Here is a 23,271-nt window from a genome sequence, read left to right on the forward strand (position 1 = left end):
CTTAGTATAAATAACACTCAAAGGACTTTGTGCACTTGTTGAAAGTTATAACAGCCCTAAATTTGTAATCTAGTACATTAGATATAAAACACTATTTCACATTTGTAACCATTCTGAAGATGTCCGGAACTCAGGGGAAAAATTCTCTTTAAGGAATGAGTTCTTGTGCCAGAAAAGTATTTTAGTCAAACATGCACTTAAGGCTTAACAGGGTGCTTTTCCCAAGCAGATATTTGAGTAATTTTACAGCATCCAAGTGTGCAGTGCAGCACCACCAATGTGTGAGTGGCACCTAACAAATTCTGCACAGACAATATTACTTCTGTGCCACTTGAGCTTGCAGAAAAAAAAAACTGTCACTCCCAAATTCTTCACTATCTACCTGGATTTTATTTTCACAGTTGCTCTTACAAAATCAACCTAAATGAAAAAACATACAGGCTTCAGCTATCAACAGTGCACATGGACACACTCCTCCTACTTCATCCTAGGAAATCCTTTGTAAGTCTTCAGATGTCATTGCTTGATTTTTACATATGCTCAGCCTCCTAAATATTGTCCATAGGCAAATTAGTGACATGTGGAGTGGATAAATGAATGAGGAGATGGGTCTAGACCATAATATTCAAGAGCTGAGAGGAGGAGTACAAATCCTAACTGGTAGCCAGGTACCAGAGGTGTACCTCAGGGCTCAGTGCTAGTCTGATACTAATGAATACCTTTAGAGACCTAGCTGGACAAGATGCACCCTCAGCACTGCTGAATTAGGGGAGAGCAGATGACAGGGTAGGCCTTTTATTTTCTGTAACACAGACAAATTATAGAAATTATTTTAAATTCCTATAAAAAACCAGAAAACTAACAACCACAACTTCTCCTACCTAATGATGTCCATGGCCTGATAGATGATTTCAGATTGGTCAACTCCAATCACCTTCTTGGCACCCGCTTTGGCAGCAAACATGGAGAGTATTCCAGTTCCACAGCCAACATCCAAAACCACCTGAAAGGAATAAATGAAAGTAAAACAATCTTATTTTCCTTGCTATGATTTTTCTACACTTCTTTCTACATCAGTGAGATACCATATTCCAACAGAAGGCATAAAGTCTTACTGTCACATGCAGAGATACCCAAGTCAAATTGCAGTTATAACTCCACCTTTTCGAGGCAGACAGTGAAGCCCACTAATTCCAGCTGCAGATTAACCCAGTCACATGGGAAACAACAGCAAGCAATTATGTGGGAAACACCTAAAATGTTACGTGAAGAGGAAAAAAAGGAAATTATAGACTGAGCAATTTCAACCACTGAATCACTAATAACTGAACTGAGAAAACATATTCTAGCTGCAGTTTTTAATTAAAAGTCTGTTAAGATAGTTTATTTAGGAATCCTCTGCCAGACATAGTCACACTGCCTCAAAACAGCTATGGCTCAAGATGACTAAATTTTAAAATGGTCACTGGCACAGTTTTAACACCTGGAAATATTTTCTGTTTACCACTATTTATAATCAAAATAGAGTGAAAAAAAATCCAGTTAAGATGGAATCCCTAGAGTTTTCATGAAACAGTGAATTTCACCACTACACCTGGAAAAAGTATACCATAAGATCCATGGAAATGCCTGGGTTTTTGTATATCACATATCAGCTACTACAGGAAGACTGAAAAGTTAAAAAATGTGAAGCAACTAAGAAAAGAGTACCAAATTTATGACTAAGTGGAGTTGACCTGCCAGCAGTTCTAAGCTTCACAGATATTTTACCAAGTAGCACTTCTCAATCCTTGCTATTGTAACAATGTATTTCTTGTAACTGCTGGAAATTCTCAACAGCTAAAAACCTAATGAATGCGTCACAGTAGATTTTTAAACTGAGTTCCAGGCTTGATGTTTTCACAGAATCACTGGCGCTGAAAGGCATTTCTGGAGATGCTGAAGGTATATTTTACTGTACTGGCCAGGTCATCAATGATCTTATTATTGGACTCATATCTGATATAGCTGAGTTTTACTAATGGTGTTAAAAAACTCACAGCACTAAATCCAAAAATGTTCTGAAGTCTGAAAATCAAAACAAGTTTTCTAAACGCTATGTAAAGCCACTCGTATCAGGTACAGCATTTAAGCATGAACAGAACTGTAAAGAAAGAACTTACTTTCCCATTCATAAGACCTAAAAATGAAAGTACAATTTACAATACACATAAGTTAACAAGAACACTGAGTCAGAATTACCAGTCATAGCAAGAATTTATTAGAAAGGAAAGCTGATTTCAGTCTCTTCTCCTTACAGCACAAAGTGCCGTAAAACCTACCCTCACAGCCTTCATTACATTAAACAGTTTTCCAAAGAAGGCATCAAATCCCTCACTAATCAATCCCATATTTGAGAACTATAATCCTATTTTACAAAATATTTCAAAAAATACAAAAAATAAGGCAATAATGCATCCTGCTGCTGATACACTTTCCAGCTTATCAGCTACTGGTCACTCTTGCTTTGGCACAAGAAAACCTTGCATTTCACCTGACAAAGAGCAGCAAATACTGGAATGCTCTGTATCTCAGGTCTGCCTGCCTTCCTTGTGTACAGTTCTATACATTCTGAGGATGGACACAGAACAACGATCCTGAAGCCAGCACGAACAAAACCAGCTGTTCGTCCTTTGCTTGTTCTCTCAGCAGCATAAGGGAGCTGCTGCTGTGGTGGTCTGGGAAGCAGTGATTGAAGCACTGACTGCCACCTGTCTCTGCAGAGCCAGGTGGAAAAATCCTGGAAACAGACTAAAAACCATCAGCATTATGACCTTTTACAGAAGCTTGCGTAGAGGGAAGGGGAGTTGTGGATAGAGTTACTTGTTCCACCTGCAAATCTTTTGCAGCTATGTTTCAAAAGGAGTCAACTCTACAACTCGGAAGTTAAGTGAGAGCATGTTATGGCTACAGAAATCCCTAAACTGAATCTGTTGGAGACAGGAATAGAAAATAGAAATCAATATTCTTGCAGCTGCTGAAATCTCACACCCTCCAACATCACCTAACATTTCACCTAGGGTAGTTAACAAAATCACTGAGCCATGACAGCTGGAAGTCACAGCCAAAAATAAACCACTGAGAAAGAATCATCTTGATGTACAGTTGCATGAAAGAGAGCAATCACCACAAATTGGAAAAAAATCAAAACAGACACCACTTTGGACAGCTGCCCTGGTCACTTAAAAATCCAGATGGAACTCATCTAGCCTTAGGTAGGGGATGGGATGGAAAAGAGGCACTGGAGGAAAAATACAGAAGCTGGAATATGTGTGAGGAAAGGAAGACAAGCAGAGTGATCACCAATTAGCCTAAGGACAAGGATCTACAGCCCACACATTCTTGCAGCGATCACATATGGCCTCTCACCAAAGACCTGGAGCAGGTGGACCGGTGATTTCACTACACCACAACACACTACAGCTTCACATCCTCCTCTGCAGTCTAAGCAAAACTGATATCCTACTTTCAGTGATATCCTCCTTTAAACTCAGAAAAACAGGAGGCCAGAGACTTTCACCAATTAAATTCATTTCATCAATGAACAACAGTAGGACAACAGTTTAAAAGCTTATTTTATTCCCTGAATATGGCACTGATGCTTGCCTCAGATTTCAGTCTTACAACATAAACTAAGCATGGCAACAGTACTTTACTAAATTATTTTTCCACCCAAAAATACTCTCATTGTAAAATGGGCCACACTTCCTTTTACTGAGTACAGCCACCTTCACTCCTCTTGCCAGGTAATCTGAATTGTCCCATTCTCATCTCAAACACATTTGACAGGTTGCAAACAAAGGCAGCAAGCAGGGTTTGTTCAAGTTTTAATAATTTATTTTGAAAGCTAAGATAGAACAAACAAAATGGCTGAATAAAATATGAATAATAAACAAACCTAGATACCCTGTTAACATCTATCACCATGCAATCACACCTCTTTAGTGTCCTAAAGGTTAGTGAATATAAAAATTCAGCTCTTCGAACAAGCTCCTCCCAAACTACCTCACAATTGCCCATTCAGAAAAAACCAAAAAGCTTCAGTATGCATTTTCCAGGGAGAAATATCATAAGGGAGTTCTAGGAAATGCACTATCAGACTTCTTATCAATTTTTAATTGTTATCAAATTTAAGGGAAAACAGCCTTTGGAATTTTCACTCATTAGTATGGTCCTGAGAGCATTATACAATACATTAAGTTAATCAAAGTGTCCTACACAGCTCCTTCAGCAGAAGGATGTCACTTCAAAGTCAGGTTTCTGCAGAAAACTTCATTTATTCTCCATAACAATGTACCAAGAGAAAGCCACATCACTTGGCCAGACACACAAGTCAAGCAGGACACTAGTCACATGGGTCGGGGATACTGGGAACTCAAAGCAATTGAGATTCTGTCTTTCTGTTCAACCTCAACACACCATGATGGGTTTGGATACATCATGAATTTGAGGTAACCTTGATCAAAAAACTGCTGCAGAAACCACGTTCAGAAATTGGTTTGTAGATGTTGTGATACTTGAGCTTTTCTTCAGAGAAGTTGAATGCTTTTATAACAGTGTAAGCACACACACTGCCTAAGCTGTTTCCTGAGCATGGGTATCTACTCCTGGAACTGAAGCAACATTGACTCTAGCAGTTACTCCATGTTTTGTTTCAAATGTTCCCAGTGTGTCCATACAGCACAGGAGACACATTATCAATCATGAAAAAATATGTTCCACAAGGCCTCACGTTTTGTGTAACTTCAGACCAAACCTGCGAAAACCTGCAGTTATCAATTTTAGGGGCATCTGTGAAACTAAATTTCCCTCAGGAAAGTTTTCTTTCCTTTACTGATACTTCTGCTTTGTTAGATGAGCTGCCCACCTATGCAGACACCTGGCAGCATAATTCTACAACACTTTTGCTTGTTCTCTCACTATAATTGAAGAGTTTAGAAATGTTTAGTAGAAACAGGCTTGTGGCATGAATTAAGGCAAAAAAGGGAAAAAAACTATTTACTATTTTTTTTCTGCTATGGTTGCCAATTGAAAACTAAGGTAAGACATACAAGGAATAGGCATTATCAAACACTGAAATACTTTCTGTCAGGACAGAACTGTATCTCTATCATCTCTCCTACAAAGAAAGGCTCAAAGGACTGTTCAGCCTGGAAAAGAGAAGGCTTTGGGACGACCTAATTCTTGATTTCCAGTACCTGAAAAGAGCCTAAAAGAAAGATGAGGAGAGACTCTCTACAAGGGCGTGGAGTGACAGAACAAGGGGGAATGGATTTAAATGAAAGAGAGTAGGCTGAGATAGGATACAAGGAAAAAATTCTTCCCTGTGAGGGTGGTGAGGCCCCAGCACAGGTTGCCTAGAGAAGGTGTGAATGCCCCATCCCTGAAAAAAACCATTCAAGGCCAGGTTGGATGCGGCTTTGAGCAACCTGGTCTAGTGGAAGGTGTCCCTGCCCAGGGCAGAAGGATTGGAACTGCATTATCCTGCAGGTCCCTTCCAACCCAAACCATCCTATGGTTCTATAAGCCCAAAACACAACAAACTCATTAGAAATAGCCAGCAGAAATACAAAAGATAAGAGGATTATTACTGTACAGGGGTCACAACCACTGTAAGATCCTATCAGTGAAATCCCTCCTCACTGCAAATGAAGTACTAGCTCACAGTTGCAAGCCCTTTAATAATAACCACCCAGTCTGGAGACACAAAACAGCACTAATTCAAAAAAATCAGTTCCACATGAATTCTTTCCCAGCTCTAATTACACAGGGCTTCCAGGACGTTTTTACTCTATTGGGCATACATAGAAATTCACTTAATCCTGGTAAAGAGCCCTCAGAGAGATTCCACCTAATATCCTCGACAAGAGAGGCTCAACTTCACCCGGCCAAGATAATTAATGAGTTCCCCGCCACAGCACACAGCACAATGACAATAGAGATCACCACTGCTCTTATCAGCACACTGCACCCTCCAGCAGCTCAACAGCTCTCCACCACCTAATAAAGCCGGACCGCATTAGATCAAATCCTGGCACTGCAACTCTCCATTCCCAGAACTAGAGAGTAGCTAATCTGCAGGTTTTCTACCATTTGAGACAAAATAAACCACAGAAATTACTGGATCATCTGAGCAGTTGTACCCACCTTGTCCTTGAAGATATGTGGGTTTTGATAGATGAAGTCACGATAGCTCTCCGTACGGACTTTATCCTAGCAGTCAAAGAACAAAGAGCGTTCACTTTTCTACTTAGGTACAGCATAAAATTCAAAAATGCTGAACAATTTGCTTTTCAACTTGGCCTACAGATGCTTTGTACATACTGTACTTACATGGGCACTGCAATCATGACACTTCTGTGTGATAAAATTGCAGAATTTACTGCAGAAAATGAAGACAGTTACCTCAGCTGGAGGAAAAATAAGGAACTATTTTATGGTTTCTTGATTCTGCCTTTTCTTTTGAATGTTTCAAAAATCTTAATACCTGTTCATCACTAACTAGGAACAGCAGTAACAGAGTGACAATATTACATCAACTTAAACAGAAACCAACTTAAATAGAAAATTGTGAAAATTTGAATCATAAGCTCATAAAATGTTTTGCATCATTTGGTTCTCTGATACACCTGTGACATGGAGATTTCTGTAAAAAAAGTTACGCATCAAATTAACTTGGTTTTATTTCTGAACAAGCTGCAGATTTGCAATCCTGATGACAAGCTAGTAGTTAAAGCTATATAGCCCATTTGATGAAAGTCCAACACAGTAAATAAGTTTGATTGAAATGCAACAGGGCCAGAGAAGCTGGAATATTTTCAAGCCTAGAACAAAACATATATAGTATCTTAGTATAAAAAAGCCCGCAGCATAGCTCAGTTTATCAGCAAGGTAATCTATTAAAACATTGATTCTCTTTAACATGCATCAGCAGGTACACAAATTGACAGCCAAGTATAGGTTTTGGAGTTGCTGTAGCAGTTCAAGTGTTACAGACAAATAAAAAATCAGCAATTTTTTGTCTAGTGCAAAAAATGCTGAAGTGTAAAATCCCAGTACTTTAATCAAATCTAAGGGATTTTTCTATTGCAGCAAGTTAAGAATTTCTAGAAACAGAGAAACAAATTTTCTACAGTGAGAAAGAACAAAGTCTATTTTAATAAAAGAACAAGATCAAAACCAGTGATGGGAACATTTTTATGACAATAAAAATTCTGGAGACAAAAAATTATTTTGAGGCTTGAAAATCCTAAAATCCAGCTCTCTGTGTAAAAGTACTATCACACACACAACCCAAAGAAGCAGCTGGGGTTTATTTTAGAAAATTCTGCTTTAAAATCCTACAAAATTAACATTAATAACAGAGCCATGACCCTTTAAAACCATATTGGTTTGCTATGATGTTCAGAGCAACTATTTTTAGTACTTCACCTCTACTGCAGTATATAATAAGATTTGCTGGGAGGACCAAAAAAGTTTAAAAATAAATAATCAATTGAGAAAGCAGCCAGCTGGAAAGATTTTAGCCTTGCATCCTGCCCCTCACATGGCTTCAGCACTGCTCCAACTCAAAGCAGTTGTAGTCACAGCCAAGCACTTTGGCTCTCTATTCACCAATCCCCTTCTCCCACTTAACTTTTCCATGTAATGCTTTCCTGGTTTAAGTAAAATGGTAAAAAAAAATTATTAAGATGACAGCCAAGAAATTCTCAAGTAAAAAGTTAGAGCAAGGGAAACACAGTGACTCGGCAAGTGTGAAGTAACAATATTCTTGCTCCATCTCTGAAGTATTTGCTGAAAAAAAAACCCCAAACTGAAACTTTGTCTTACCACTACCAGGCTTAAGGACAAAAAAGGTTTCAAGACAGAACAGTTTCAGAAATGGGCTTACAATTCAGACAGCAAGACTGCTTTCTTAAAAATATTCATGTAGTAAGCCACTATATTTATGTAAATAAGGTAAACAGGAAAAAAAAATCAAAGTGAATGCCTAGCATAAAGAAAAAATTTCAATGTGCACACAATAAAAGTAATCCTTCTATGTTTTGGAAAGTCAAAAGTCCTCTTAAAAGCATTCTGACAAACATACCTTTAAATCAGTAAAATACATTTTTGTACCAATTTCCTTGTGCAGAGATGCAGATTTACTGTAAGCTTTATTTGCCAACAAAAAGGCTTCCTCATCCTATAGCCTACATTATCTCAAATGACAGCTTTATACAGCTGCAAAACCAAACACCTATCATTTTTATTTATCTACAAGTTACATTTCAGTTGTATTTCTACAGATGATACATTTCAGAAAACATTCTTCTGCTTCTGCTGGTATCTCTGTGTTTCTGTAAAATCTCCTCCCCTTAATAATAACCTCACAGCCACACTACTCTTAACACATATTCATGTGTATTTCTGCACTGGGGCCACTAAATGATTTACAAAGCTGAAAGCTTTATATGCCAGCTGCAGGCACGAAGTCACTTCACAACTCTGTATTCTGCCTCGACTTTAGACAGGAATTTTTATTTATTTATGCCTTAAAATGATAAAACTGCTTATAACTCTCACAACTATGACATTTTCTCTGAAAGGAAGCATTAAGACATTTTAATTTACAGGTTAATTTTAAGCTGTTGGGCTTTGTGCTTGTTTTTTCTTATTTTAAAGTAAAAGGGCATACATAGGTTTGCCTTTGAGAAGTTTTAAGGATATTTTTTTTTAATCTTTAGCATATGAAAGGAACTGCTCTAGCATGTTCATGAACGTGACAGTTCAATGTCATGTTATCAATACAGTGAACCGTGCACAAGTAACATTTTCTGTTTACCCAGTGCAAGAGAAAACCACAATATTTGAGAAACAAAATTCAATTATAAGGAAAATGTAAAACTAAAGAAAAATGTTCACCATCTGTACTATGTTTTATCCTTCATGTTTTAAACACGCAGGAAAAAGCTGCTTTTGGCAAGGTAGGGCTGTGACACAGGTATTGTACTATCAAGCATAACTGTAAATGATTTTCTGTTCCTAATGCTTCCCGTAAACGGAACTTAAACAAAGGAAATAAAACTGAAAAATGATCTCTTAGCCTAACTACCACCAGAAAACCTCTCCTGCACAGAAAGAGTTAAAAATGCAGCTGCTCTGCAGTATATTTATGGGCACACAGCCCACTTCATTCCATCTCTCCTCTTTAGTCCTACGAGGAGGATGATGCAGTGGCGATGACTTTCTGACCTTTAGCATCTCCTCGTGTATCCCATAATGCCCATAGGAGCTGAAGTAAACGCCATCCTCGTCCTCCTGAAGGTCTGCAATGGCGCTGGATGATGAGCTGCTCCTGACATCTGTGTTCATCACAAAATCCTGAGCAAATTGTCTGTAATCAATTTGAAATATACCCTTGAGATGTGTTTATGGGACCATGAAAAGGAGGCTGGGCAGGGAGGAGAAAGGGCTTGGGAGAAGGAAGGAAGGAATCCAGGCTGCCCAGGGGCTGGGCAACAACGGGAGCAGCTTTAGGTGTGCACATCCTCCCTCTGCAGGCTCCTCGGGGCTGCTGCAGCGCTGGGACTCCCTCCAGCACCCTCCGGCAAGCCCAGCTTTCTGCTTACAGCAAGCAACTATCAGCAGTGAAATACTGGAGGATAGTTTCTATTTTTAAGGCAGAATTATCTATTTTGCACTTGCTGGTGTAAAAGCCAGCACTGCAGCATCAAGGTGTTTCAGGCTGCGTAAGGCAGATACAGACTCAATACAAAGAGCACAAGAACTGCAGCCCACACAACACTGGGTGATTACTGGAAGGGAGAAGGAAGCATTTTAAAACTGAGGCATTTGGGTGAAAAGAAAAAAGAGCTTAAAATTCAATTTATTACTTGAATTTTATGCTGCTTATTTTCCCTCCTCCTTGGTCTTGCATTCTTTCAACACATAAAGAATGGCTGAGAGAATTGGGATTGCTCCGCCTAGAGAAAAGAAGCCTCCAGAGTGAACCCACTGTGCCCCTTAGCTCCTAAAAGAGCTACAAGAAATATGGACAGGGACTTTGGACAAGGACAAATGGCTTTTAAACTCAAAGACTGTAGGTTTAGACTGAATGTTAGGATGAAATTTTTTACTGTGAGGGCAGTGAGGCCCTGGCACAGGTTGCCCAGAGAAGCTGTGGATGCCCCATCCCTGGAAGTGTCCAAGGCCAGGCTCGATGGGGCTCTGTGCGACCTGGGAGGTGTTCCTGCGCATGGCAGGGTGTTTGGAACTGGATGAGCTTTAAGGTCTCCTCCAACTCAACCATTCTGTGATTCCACGTTCTCATTTCTCAAAGCAGGTTTGAAGACAAAATACACAAATCAAGGGGTTTATAATGAAAACCCCTAACAAGCAGATCATACTACACCCACAATGAAGTGAAAAAGCAAACACACTTCAGCCAGACAATATTCCTCCAAGGTCTACAGTCCAACAGCAACAAAAGCTGCATCCTAGACCACTCCAAAGTCTCTGACACTCACCTTTAACAGCAATCATACTTTCTTAAATGGGAACTTCACATATAGAAACTGTAGGGAACAATCTCATTACCAATACCCTCCTTATAGAGCAACAAAACAAAAATACTATTTCACTCCTGACATTTCAAATATTTCCCTGCTCAGTTAGTTTGGATGGGGAAGAGAATATAGTAAGGGATTTTGTACTGAAATTTTGTCAGTTTCAGAAACTTCCTATGTTTGTTTACACAGAAATGGTCTTGATCTTATTTTTAATATTGCTCTTCACCACAGTACTTTGCATTTTCTTTACTTTTACACAAATATCTACATGATACAATTTTAAACTTTCATAAAATGGATTCTATGACATACAATTAAGTATAATTAGCATTGTGTGAGATTTAAATTATTTAATTCAAAATTATTTAAGCCAATAGTTCCTCTAAGGTATGCATGCAACAGAAGTGCCAAAGAAATTCCAAGGACAGAGCTGTCCTGCTGGCTTCTTAATCAAGAAAAAAGATAAATAAAAACAAAAGCAATCACCTCTAAAGAGGTGACAGATTAAATATCTCAGCATAGACAAGCTGTGCTCTTAAATCTCTAAGTTACATCTAATGCTACAGGTGATCTGATTTATAGAAATGTTACTGTCGTTATTTCACAGAGGTTTGCCTGAAAGGGAGCAGTTGATATTCTGTGGAATAACCTCCAGCACAAACCACTGAACTACAGCATTTAGACTACTGCAATGCATCTGTCCATAATTTAAAACTGTGCTGCTTCATCAGATTTACATCTGGCTATTTTTACTGCCAGCCAACCCCTGCTGAATTGAAGAGGTTGCATTGAGAAAGAAAAATTAAAGGCTCCCTCTTACAATAGCAGATAACTTGATATACTAACTTCAAAACAAAAAAATCTATAAGCCTCACTGAAGTTTAAAGAGCTCAACAGAAATTGCTACTGATAACCTGCAAGGGTTTTTTTGTTTTAAATGAAAATGAATAGAACATAAAGAAGGCAAAAAGAGACACAGAAAATACCCCAAGTTTTTGAAGCACAATGACAATGACAAATTTCTTTCATTCTTGCTGTTTATGATCAATTAAAGCAAAATGGATACAGAGATAGCAGAAAAGCACTGTGTGCTATAAAGTACAATTTACAAAATTCAAACTCACCTGAAGACAAAACTGATCCTTGTTGACATAAATAATTGTTCACAGCTGAGAGGATTTGAATACATTAATATATTTTGTTGTACTTAGCTACCTGTAGCTCCAAGTGTGTACTGTCAAAATGTACAACAAACACTCAAATGTATTTTACAACACAAGGGATTTTGCTGATTAACTTCTCACACAGAGAACATCAATTATTTTTCCAAGTCTCTTAAATATAATTTCAGTTCCTCAGTGCCCAGTCAGTGTGATCTCGAAATATCATGCTTGTAGGGGATTTAAATGAAGCTTATATTTCTGTCTTATCCATGTTATCTGTCTGATCTCTGTGTTATCCATGAGCATCATCAATCGATATGCAGACCTCAAGATTCAGAAGTAGCTACAGGGATGTCCTGACTGTATATTCTTACTACCCTTATCTGACACCAAAAACAAAAGTAGCCGAAAAAAAGCTGACTTATTAATTTCACTGAGAGTTTTGCCAAACTGTAAATGAACTCTACTAACAACTACTGTTTGAAGCCAACTCTGAACATCTCTGGAGTCCTGTATTTAATTTGCCAGTCTCTCTCTTCTCCAGTGTGTGTATCCTCAGTGTTTAAATTCCTATCTAAAGAACTAACAGAAAGGTGTCTCAAAAACAAAGAGTAGTCTGAAGGAAAATACCTGCTTCTGGAGTGATGTGCTTGCTTAGCTCTCCTAAGCATACTTTGTTCTTTCAATCTGTGCAGGGTTTTGTGCAGTTCTTACTAACCATCTACAAGACATTTACTAACCATCTACAACAGACAAGTCAAACCTACAGTCCCACCCCAAGGTTTATTTCATAGTTACATTCTATTACTTCCTTCAATTTCTTTTTGTCTTTGAACATGAACATCTCATCTAAAATACATCAAATAAAAACAGCCCAAAACTTCAGTTCAGACACTCACTTCATTTTCTGAAGATCATCTTGTGCTCTAGCCAAGGCTGCTTCTGCAGCTCTGGCTCTCCATTCTGCATGTTTTAATTGTTCAACGAGCACCGTGGTATCACTTAAACCATTAGAAGGCAAAACTTTTACAGGTTCACAAAGATCTTCTATGTCTAATAAAACAGAGAGGAAAAAGGATACTTACCAACCACATTTACAATCTGTTCACAGCACATCATAAACACTTCATGCTATTTCTGTCTCTGGATGCTTTGTACAAGCTAGTTGTTTTACAAAAGGCATGACTGAATTTGACAGGGCTAACTACAAACACAAGCCCAGGCAGAAGAAGCAAATATGCTAGAAGCAAGGTCTAAGTTAAGACAAATAAATCCAGAATTTGGACCTCCTTAAATACCAGTGTTTGATTATTTCTAGAAGAGACATTTTGTTTAGATATAATTAAATTAGATACAATTAGTACATGGACTTTCTCAGATACATAAATCGAATAACAGTGACAATGCTTCACATGTCATGAACTCTGTCAACACTACATTTACCCCACAAAGCAGGAGTCATACCAAAGCAGTTATTTACCAAACTGAAGCAGGAGATCATCTTCCAGTTCTGGTTTCAAATATTCCTCTCCTTCCCAAGGCAGTGGGCTGCTGAGAGAACTCAAATAGGCTCCAGTTGGTTTCTACACAGGAGAAGGTGTACACTAAGTTTCTTTGAAAACACCAGCCCTACAATTTCATTCAAGAAAACAAGGCGAAGATGTGTTCTTTCACACAGTAAAATATGCAGAGTATTATTGAAGGAGCTTTATAGCAAAGGCTGGGAAAGCCCAAGCAACTCCAGGATCAAGGAATTCTGTGCAAGCAGTAATGCACAGCACATTGACAGATATTGAAGGATACCTGCAGGATTGCACTGCTCTCAGGAACCAAGTTCACTCAGGTGTTTGGCTAATCAATAAATCCAAGATATTAATCCTGTCAGGTGTTCTTACATGAACAGTGCTGTAGGAACAGAATTCAGAAACACTGTACTGTCTCTCCTGTTTGCATCCAGTTAATACTTGGTTAAGAAAACAGAAGTCAGTTTTGGACTTCAGTATTTGCCTTTCTGTGTTTACTCTATACAGTTATGCATTAAATAACTACTTGGGGATTTAAGATTTGAAGACTGAAGTAAAAACTACTTAGTAAGGTAAGATGGTATTGAGTTTTAACCTAAACTTTTAGGGAATAATGAAGGAACAAAGTCACAAGACACACAAAATAATGAAGGCCTATCTTAAAACTAGATTCCCATTAGCTTTCCTGACTCAAGCATCATTTTAGCAGAGTTTTAAGTCCTGTAACTTAAGGGATCATCTATTCTCCTTACTAAGTAGGGGCCTGGCCAGCTCACACCCTCAGGAAAGGCTTTTACAACAACACATGCAAGGACTGAGAAACTTCAGTTCCTGAGAATTGAACCCATTTCTGAAGTGAGACAGCAGAGTCAAAGGCCAAAAAAACCAAATAAAACAAGATGATACTACACAGCATGCAGGCTTTATGCAAATCTCAACATCCCCTTCTGAAAACAAATGTTCACATTAATTAAATATATTTACAACTAGAACAGCCTCATATCTAGATAAACAGATCAACAGCTACTTTAATTCCCATGATTTTTTTTCTAAAACTTCAATACAAAATCTCACGCAATTATTAGAAATGGGCAAACTGAAAGCACAGCACTATTCTCCAGAGTCAGAACACAGAAGTCGTATGTGGCACACCTACCTTTAATCTGACAAAGTTTATTAGTTTAATGTATCCATAAAAATCGAGTCCTGAGTGGGGGAAAAAAAAAAGGGAGAGCATTTGTATTACAGAAAAGACCACATGTTTTACAGTTATGTGAATACTAATTACCTGTTCAATCGGTAATTGTTTCAAACTTCCCCTTGGGTGTACATCACTATCTAGAGCACTCTTCCTATCTTAAGTTTGACATCTACGTTTTTCTTCTCTTTAGGACTAACCCAGGAAATCCTCACCCTCAGGGCAAATACATTTGCCACAAATTAAGAATGGAACACATCCAAATGGGAACTGTGGACAGGGATTTCATTCATTTGGCAAGCAAGTACATCAGGACAGCCATTCTTATCTCCTACCAGCTACCTCACTGACATTTTTAGGCTGCTGTGCTCCTGTGTTCATATTCTTAGCTTTCTCCTTAAAAGAATGTAAACTGATGCTACTCATCAAGAATACCTACCAATAGATTTAAAATTGCCACCTTGGCAAAAGTAATACTAGTTTAACTGTGTTCTCTCCCCAGGAACAGCAAAGATAAACCCAAAATACTTTTTGTTGGATTTTAGACAGAAAACAGACCAGCCTAGATCTTACAATATATAATGATAGCTTCAAGTGAGAGCCAACCTTAAACTTGACTAAAAGGAATTTAACAGACATGGGAGGGGGTTAAGCCTTCCTGTGATCATCTGAAGGACACAAGCCACAGGGCTCTGCTAAATACTGAGCCCAGAAACAGCATCACTGGTCAGGCAAGCGCTCCTAGCAGATCAGATCAATCATGCAGCGTCTGGTTCAGGTCAATCAAGGAGGCAGTGAGGAATCAGCACAAGCCAGCAAAGATCAATCTCACTTTTGTCACTGGTTTGAGAGCTTTACTGGTAGAAAAAGCACGCAGGAAACAGCCAGCATAAAGAACGTGTATAAGCTTTTTTCTACAATAGCTCATCTTATTCAGTCTTGGAAGCTTCAGCTGCAAACCAGGAGATCAGTTACAAACAAATTAATATTTGCAATTTATGTTAAATGAGATACTCATACACAAAAGGAAACAACACATCATGAAAAAAACTTACTGTGTTTCTGGATCACATCACTAACATCAAACTGATGCTCTGTTTTGCAGTGGGAGAACACAGCTTCAGCAGAACTAAACAACCTGTAAATAACAAACCATTAAATATGCAATATCGACATATTAAGTTCTAACTTATGAGTGCTATATGCTCTGTTCTGACTTACTGGGCAATTCAGAACACATTTCCTACCAGGCACTTGCTCACATGCTTCACAAAGCTTTTACCTTGTTTGTCAAACATTTTGAAACAAAAGCCAATGAACACAAAAAATTTGTTTGACAAAACCACAGATCCTGTTAACTTCCAAACACTGAGAGCAAAGCCTGCGTTAAACCTGAGATCTAAAAACCACACCAACACAAGGTGGGTGGGGCAGTTTGATCGGCTCCATCGAAATAAAAACTCTCACCTCGATACTGGCGATCGGGAAAAGATGAAAAAGGAGAAGAACCTCCATGCTGCTTCAGCACGAGGGAAGCGGATTACCACGTTATTCCCTCCTTCAGTCTGAATCTAACACACCCTTGGCTCCACAGAGGCCGTGTATGCGATCAACAAGCTACAGAGCGAGGCTACAGAGCGAGGCTACAGAGCGAGGCTACAGAGCAGGGATTCCCGATCTCCCTCTCGCCGGCCGAGCCCGGGCGCTCGCAGCGCAGCGCAGCGCGCTCCTCACGGGGCCGCGCGGGCCCCGTCCCCCCACCTGTCGCAGAAGAGGCAGCGGGTCTGCTGGGCCACGGCAGCGCCGCCGTCCTCCTCCTCCTCCTCCTCTTCGTCCCAGGCGCCCTCGCCGTCGGACAGCTCGGGCATCTCCTCCTCAGGATCCATGTCCCGCCACGGCCCCGCGCGCGCCGCTTCCGGCGGCGGGGAGGGAGCGGGGCCGCGCGCGCCCCCTGGCGCAGCCTCCAGCCGCTGCCGTTGCCGGGCTGGGGGGCCGGGCCGGCGCCATCTTGCGGGAGAGAGGGGCAGAGGGGCAGCGGGACAGCGGGATCGTCCCTCGGCATCGCCCCGCACGGGAGGGCGTTCCATGTTCCAGCGCGGAGCAGGAATCCCGACGTCCGCGCTTGGCAAGCGCCCGGCTTTTGGTGTCTCGCAAACGGCGCGGCTGCCATGGGAGGATTAGAGGGAACAGCACGCCCTTTTAAATGTCGGCTTTTAAATAAGGTTTAGCGACTGACAGAACCGGAGAGTCACAGAAGCAATGAGGTTGGAAAATCCTCTGAGCTCATCGAGTCTGACCTGTGACCAAACACCACCTTGTCAACCAGACTGCCCACAAAACTCGGATTCATTACCCGGTGTGCAACAAGCCAATAAGAGAGATGTCGATTATTTATTTCAGAGTTGCACAAGCCTGGGTGGTATTCCACAAATAAAGCACACAAACGATCATAACTTTTATTTATATGTTATACACTATTTACACATTTCAGCAAAGGAATTAGTGTCCATGGGCTACAAGTTACATAGTTCTCTTATTAATTAGTATTCTCTTATTAATTAATATTAATCGTCTTCTATTGGTTAAAGATTCTCCTCCTTATGTTGTTAGGCTGTGTGCTCAGTCTTTGAGTTGGTGGTTTCTTGGGTAGGTGTGAGTCCATGATCTTCCCCCTCTGGACTCACCAACTACCCAGCTGGAACTGCTTGCAGCACAGTTGCTGAATTGTCTTTATTAGTTTCTTCTTTATTTCTCTCTCTGCTCTGAGGGGTTCTGACACCCAGAGAAACGCTGCCTTTAACCTTCGCCCATGGAGAGGACTTCCAAGACTTCAAGATAGACTAGAGTCTACAAAAGTGTGAAATCAATAATAGAGAGTAGTATGGTATGTCACTTGGGTGAGAAATTTAGGTTTTGGGATTTTTAGTATGGTGTACATAGGAAGCAAGATGAAGGAATTTGGGTGTAGTCCCTCTCTTCTTCTTCATCTACTCCATTTTCTGCAGTGTTGGTGGCACATAGTGATTGGTCAAGGAAAGCACAGTGCAGAGGTTACGTGGACAGGCAAGGGATGAGTTATTGGTAGATAAGTAGAAATAATGTACATTTTAAGAATTATTTGGATAAAACCACTTTAAAAGACCTTGAAACTGTACATTTCGGGGCCATTTTGCGGTGCTTTTCCAGTGTGGTGAGCCTGTAGTGGACAGCATGCGAAACTTTAGATAATAATAAACAAGAAGGTGAAGACTGAAAAGGTCCCATGTGTCTCCTTCTTCCTGGCACAGAACTGTTACAGGAGGTTTTCCCCCGATTTGGGGAGCCCCCAGAAGGGCCCAAGGTAAAACAAACATTGATAGGGGTTCTGCCATATGTCCTCATAAATTCTGCATTCTTTGTGTCAACTATCAGGGGTACATCCTTCTTCCCAAGCTTTAACCTCCCCCCAGGTCTGAGATCACTGAAGCATTTCCAAGCCCTAAACCTTAGCAAGGTAATTCTACCATCAATTAATTTGATTTCTAACACCTGGAGATCCCTTAGAGCTTGTTAGTGGTTCTCCCACCAATAAGATCTCCCTTCTTGTTGGTTAGGCTTGAAAGTATGCAAATATCAAACATTATAGCACATCCTTTCTTAAGGAAATTTAACATATTCCACATTTTGCAACAAGACCATGGCACTAAGTGCTACATTCAGTCTTTCCTTAAACACCTCTAGGGAGAGTGACTCCACCACCTCCCTGGACAACCCATTCCAATGTCTAATCACCCTTTCTATGAAGAAATTCTTCCTAATGTCCATTATAACTAATATCCTTTAATGATACTTCATTAAAATGCAAAAGCTAAAGAGTGGTTAAAAAACTATATAGAAAACCAAAGCTTGAAGCTTATCACTTGAAGACCACAGTTAGCACCTGATGTTCCAGTTGGGTTACTGAAGCTCCTTCATTTTCTCTGTATTTTGTACCTGACAGAAAAACACATCTCTTCAGAAATAAACAGTGCTGGTTCCCATGGTTCTCCTAAGCAAGATGTGTTAGGGGAAAAGTCGAAGCTGGAATTTTTACAATTTGTACCCTCGAAGTGTCTGAGTTCATATCTGTGCTACTACAAATATTTCCAAAGATAAGGAAATTACTATTTTGCCTGGAACCTGACTACCTTATATAATGGCAGGAGCAGAGGTAAGCTCTGCATCCTGCTAGAACCTGCTCTGAGTCAGGTGTTTGTGCAGTGTTTATTCCCTAACAGAACATACTTAAGAAATCTGCTATATCTCATTGCTGCTATTAGTCAGCTGTGCCTCCCTAGGCATCACACATTTTTAAATGACTGTGGCAAGCACATTTCTCTCTCTCTCAAGGATTTTTTATTGAGGTGCACAGAGAGAAATGAAAGAGAAAACAATTACTATTTCTGCTCCTTGTTTTTCTCTTGTGGAATGTGTTTGGAGAATTGTTTACCCAGAGTGAGCGCTTGGTTGGATCATGGTGGATTGTTTAGGCCTGATGGCCGATCGGATCCACCTGTGTCTGGGCTCTGGAGAACAGGGTCACGAGTTGTGAGTTAGTGAGATATGATAGTTAGAGAAAGTAGCATCTAGTATTTAGTATCCTCTTTTATATAGCATATTAATGTATTATAATATAATTATAATAGAGAAATCATTCAGCCTTCTGAAATGGAGTTAGACATCATCATTCTTCCCATTGGGTTCACTGACATCTACAACAAATGACATCTTGTACTTTTGGATCAAATTGGTTATCTGTGAGTAAGTTAAAAAGTTAGTGAAGTTTGCAGGCCTCTGCATTGGCACTTTGGTTCAGGAGATCAAACATATCTTTAAAAGCTGATTTGCCAAACTTCCCCACTTAACTATGCTTTGGTGCTCGGCTTGGTCACACCACACATCTAATGGGTTCCTTTTCCAAATGAAACTACCTGGCTGCTCCAGAGCTGCCATCACAGGAACAAACTACAGCTGCTAGCCTGAAGTGAAAATCTCAAAGGTACCAGGTACTGGATTTTCAGCACCACATGTTTTGCTATACTTGTGCCACACTGCTCACCATGTCAGACATGGTGATAGTTTCCTCCCATTCCATCTTGTTTTTCATAAGAAGCTAATCTACATTAAGTAAGTTTGCTGACCACACTAAACTGGGAGGAGCTGTCAACTCCCTTGAGGGCAGAGAAGCCCTGCAGAGAGACCTGGAGAAATCAGAGAAGTGGGCAATCACCAACTGCCTGGAGTTTAACAAGGCAAAGCACCAGTTTCTGCACTGGGGATTGGGCAGGCCTAGTTGTGTGTACAGACTGGGGAACGAGAGGCTGGAGAGCAGCACTGCAGGAAGGGACTTGGAGGTCCTGGTTAAGGGCAAGCTGAATATGGGTCAGCAATGCCCTGCAGCCAGGAGGGCCAGCCCTGATGCCTGGGGGCATCAGGCACAGCGTCACCAGCTCTGCTCTGAGCTGGAGTGGCCTCACCTCAAGTGCTGGGGCAGTTTTGGGTGCCACAATGTGAGGAAGACATTAAGCTGTTAGAGAGTGTCCAGAGGAAGGCCATGAGAATGGTGAGGGGTCTGGAGGGGAAGCCATGTGAGGAGCAGCTGAGATTACTTGTTCATCCTGTTCACTGTGAACTTGTTCACTGATCACTTGTTCACTGATCCCTTGTTCACTGTTCAGCCTGGATGAGACTGAGGGGAGACCTCACTACAGTGAAAACTTCCTTGTGAGGGGACAGGACTCAAGGAAAAAGCAATAAACTGAGTCAGGGGAGGTTTAGGTTGGATGTCAGGAAAAGGTTCTTCACCCAAAGGGTGGCTGGGCACTGGAACACAGCACCAAGCCTGGCAGAGTTCAGGAAGGATTTGGACAGCACTGTCAGACACATGGTGTGACTCTTGGGTTGATCTGCCCAGGACCAGAAGTTGGACTGGATCCTGATAGATCCCTTCCAATTCAGAATTCTATGATTCTATGAAATTTATTTTACAAAGGCTGAGTCTGCAAGAGCGCTCAGTATGTATCTCTCAATGTAAAGGAAGGTACCAAGTGTTTGTTAATGCATTATAATCGTTGCTCAACAGAGTGACAGTCAGCATTATCATCATCTTTGCAGTTTTTGTAGAGGGGTGTAACCAAGGGTCTGATTGTCATCTCATTTTTAGAATGCAAATTCAGTAGTGTTTGCTGAGTATAAAAGCAAAGAGATTTGAATTGAATGGTAACAAATTAAAAAGAAAAAAAAGGAATGGGATACAGATTTCAAGAAAGAAACATGAAAGTCTGATTTTACTTGTCTGGATTACAATTCCTGATCTTTCAGCTGTACTTGTATATCTGTCCATATACCTTAATTTTCCCTTTCACCCTCCTACCTCTCAAAGCTAATGAAGACTTTTAAGTATGGTACTAATTAAACAGATTAGGCTTGCTTAGTTACAGGCAAATCCAGAGGGACATGAAAAACCTAAATTTGGAAACTGGTTTTAGATAAGACCAGAATGCCAAATTTGATGAAGGGTCTAAGACCTACTAAGTCAGACTCCTTCACAAATTTTGTCCTGTACTTTAAAAAAATCCTATATCCATTCAGATTTCTACAAGTATGAGAAGATACCACCAATTTTGCAAACACTACTTAGTGGTGTGAACTAAGTGCTTCTCATGGAATTTTTTTTCTACATAGCAATTCAGTATGACTCAATGAATTAGAATTAGTGCAAAATGCTGGCAAAGTGCTGCATTCCTTTAGTGTACAGAGGAAATCTAGCCAAGTTAGATGCTTCTTATGCCCTCTAAGTAGGATCCAATCCCCTGAAAGAAACAGAAGTGATGCAGAATGATAAAATGCAGTTTGCCTCTACTCTTGCCCAAGCAGTTAGGAGCAGAAATAGATTTAACAGGCACTGCTCTGTCAGCAGTACTCAGGCTGATAGCAGCAAAAGCAGAAACAGCAGCTTCTTTGTGTTTTACTGAAATTCTCCTCTACCCCCTCCCGCCCCCAAGGGGCAAGGGGTCACTGATTGCATCGTCTTTGCTCCATTGTACACCCTCAGCTATTGTTGAGTCCCCTCAGAGAGCACAGGCTGAATGTGCTGCACAGCCTTGTAACCGAGCCTTCTTTTTTATTGTTGTGTGAATTAAGATTCTCAATAAATGTAAAGAACCTGTTTGTTTGGGTCACTGTATGTAATGTGTAGGGTGAGGACTGCATGAAATCTGCAGCAGAAATATATAACTTACACTGGTACCTATTGAAATATGATCATCTTTGTTACAATCTCCTAATCCTTGTAAAGGGATTTGCATGGTACAGGAAGATTTACAATGTAATGGATTACTATTTCATAATCTGGGCCAAGGGGAAGAAACCTGAAATATTTGCTGGGGTTTTTTACTGCATTTCAAACTTTTTTCCAGTTCTGGAAACACAGCACTGGGGAGATTGTTGGAGGGTGTTCACACACAAAATATGGTATCAACATATCACTTGTGGGCTTTGTTTCATCTGGATTTCCAAGCATGTGTAACTTTATTCTCTACCTGCATCACTTTTTTGTGGCTCCCATGCTTGTCATGATTCAAAACCAAAGAAATATGCTAATAGAAAATGTGTAGGGGAAAAAAAGTATTTTTAACAATCTATTATTAAATGGCTATGACTTTACCCTGTGTAAAATATATTAGAAAATAAAGAGAGAGCAGATTTTTAAAAATTCATATTAACAAACCAAATTACTTCTTAGTTATTTAGTCAGAGTTGTATTTTTTACATTTTAACCACTCAAGGTCACCAACAGAGCAGACAACAGCTCACAACCATGAAACTCAAAACTAAAGACAATTTTTCAAAAGCATTTTCTATCCAGAAAGTCAAAACTGTCCAAAATTTTGCTTTACACTCCTTGGATACTAAAGGTGGCCTGCTACATGTAAGTGCCAAGAATGACACTCCCAAAAGCAAATACACTTATATTCAGTCCTCCAACTCCAGTTTGTTGCATTTTTATTGATTCAATGATGGAAATGCTCTGTAGCCAGGTAGAACAAATAGTGGCTTTTTCATTGAGCCTTTAAGATGTGTAGAGATGAACAGGTTCTCACAACACTGTCACTTCCCCACATCACAGAGCAATGAAAAGCACAGTTCCAGAGGCCTTAGGTGCAATAGAACGAAGTGCAGAAACCTCACCTTTTGCAGAATGGTATCCCTGCAAGTAAAACATCAGTAATGACAGTGAGCTCTTAACCCTTTATTGCCTTCACAGCCAAAGGATGAATTTAGAATCTGTTAAAATAATAAAAGCTTGGAAAGAGTTAAATGAAGTATAAATCAGAAAATGTGAGTGTCAGTTTGTATGCAGAGGGAATGAACTGTAGTCAAAAGGTATTTTTTATTCTTATCATAAAGAATAGTTAGTAGTATTAAAAGCAGAATTGCTATTCTGAATTTAAATGCTCAGTCAGTTTAAAAGTTTCATAAAATGATGACCATATTTCCCTTAGTATACTAACTGACTGAGGCATTTTTTCTCTGGGCAAAGCCCATCACACTGTTTGTAGGGCTCACCCTCAAACCAGGGTTAGCTTATGATTGAGAGAGAAGGTAAGTCTAGATCTGGAGCTGAAGTGGGGCTGGAAAGGGCTGCCAAAGGAAAGTATGGCTGCAAAACAAAACTTTTATCTGGACAGGGGCAGGTTTTAGGTTGTTGGGTTTTTGGTTTTGTTTTTTTTTGGGGGGAGTGGGTGGCAGGGAAGGGGTATTATTTACTAGGGGGATTT

General features: G+C 40.0%; 1 protein-coding gene across 1 annotated transcript in view; it reads right to left on the reverse strand.

Moving 5' to 3' along the window:
• The window catches only part of PRMT3 (protein arginine methyltransferase 3), a 56,053-nt gene extending 38,427 nt beyond the window's left edge, over positions 1-17,626 (reverse strand). Inside the window, exons 1-8 of the mRNA XM_053981132.1 lie at positions 16,235-17,626; positions 15,529-15,611; positions 14,432-14,481; positions 13,233-13,335; positions 12,652-12,805; positions 9,274-9,415; positions 6,187-6,252; positions 882-1,003 (exon numbers count right to left, since the gene is read on the reverse strand). Of these exons, the coding sequence (XP_053837107.1) occupies positions 882-1,003; positions 6,187-6,252; positions 9,274-9,415; positions 12,652-12,805; positions 13,233-13,335; positions 14,432-14,481; positions 15,529-15,611; positions 16,235-16,560 (1,046 nt within the window). The 5' untranslated portion in view covers positions 16,561-17,626. The remainder of the gene's footprint in view (positions 1-881; positions 1,004-6,186; positions 6,253-9,273; positions 9,416-12,651; positions 12,806-13,232; positions 13,336-14,431; positions 14,482-15,528; positions 15,612-16,234) is intronic.
• Positions 17,627-23,271: the final 5,645 nt, after the last annotated feature.

Source organism: Vidua macroura, chromosome 6 (genome assembly GCF_024509145.1).
Source record: "Vidua macroura isolate BioBank_ID:100142 chromosome 6, ASM2450914v1, whole genome shotgun sequence".
Lineage (NCBI taxonomy): Eukaryota > Metazoa > Chordata > Aves > Passeriformes > Viduidae > Vidua > Vidua macroura.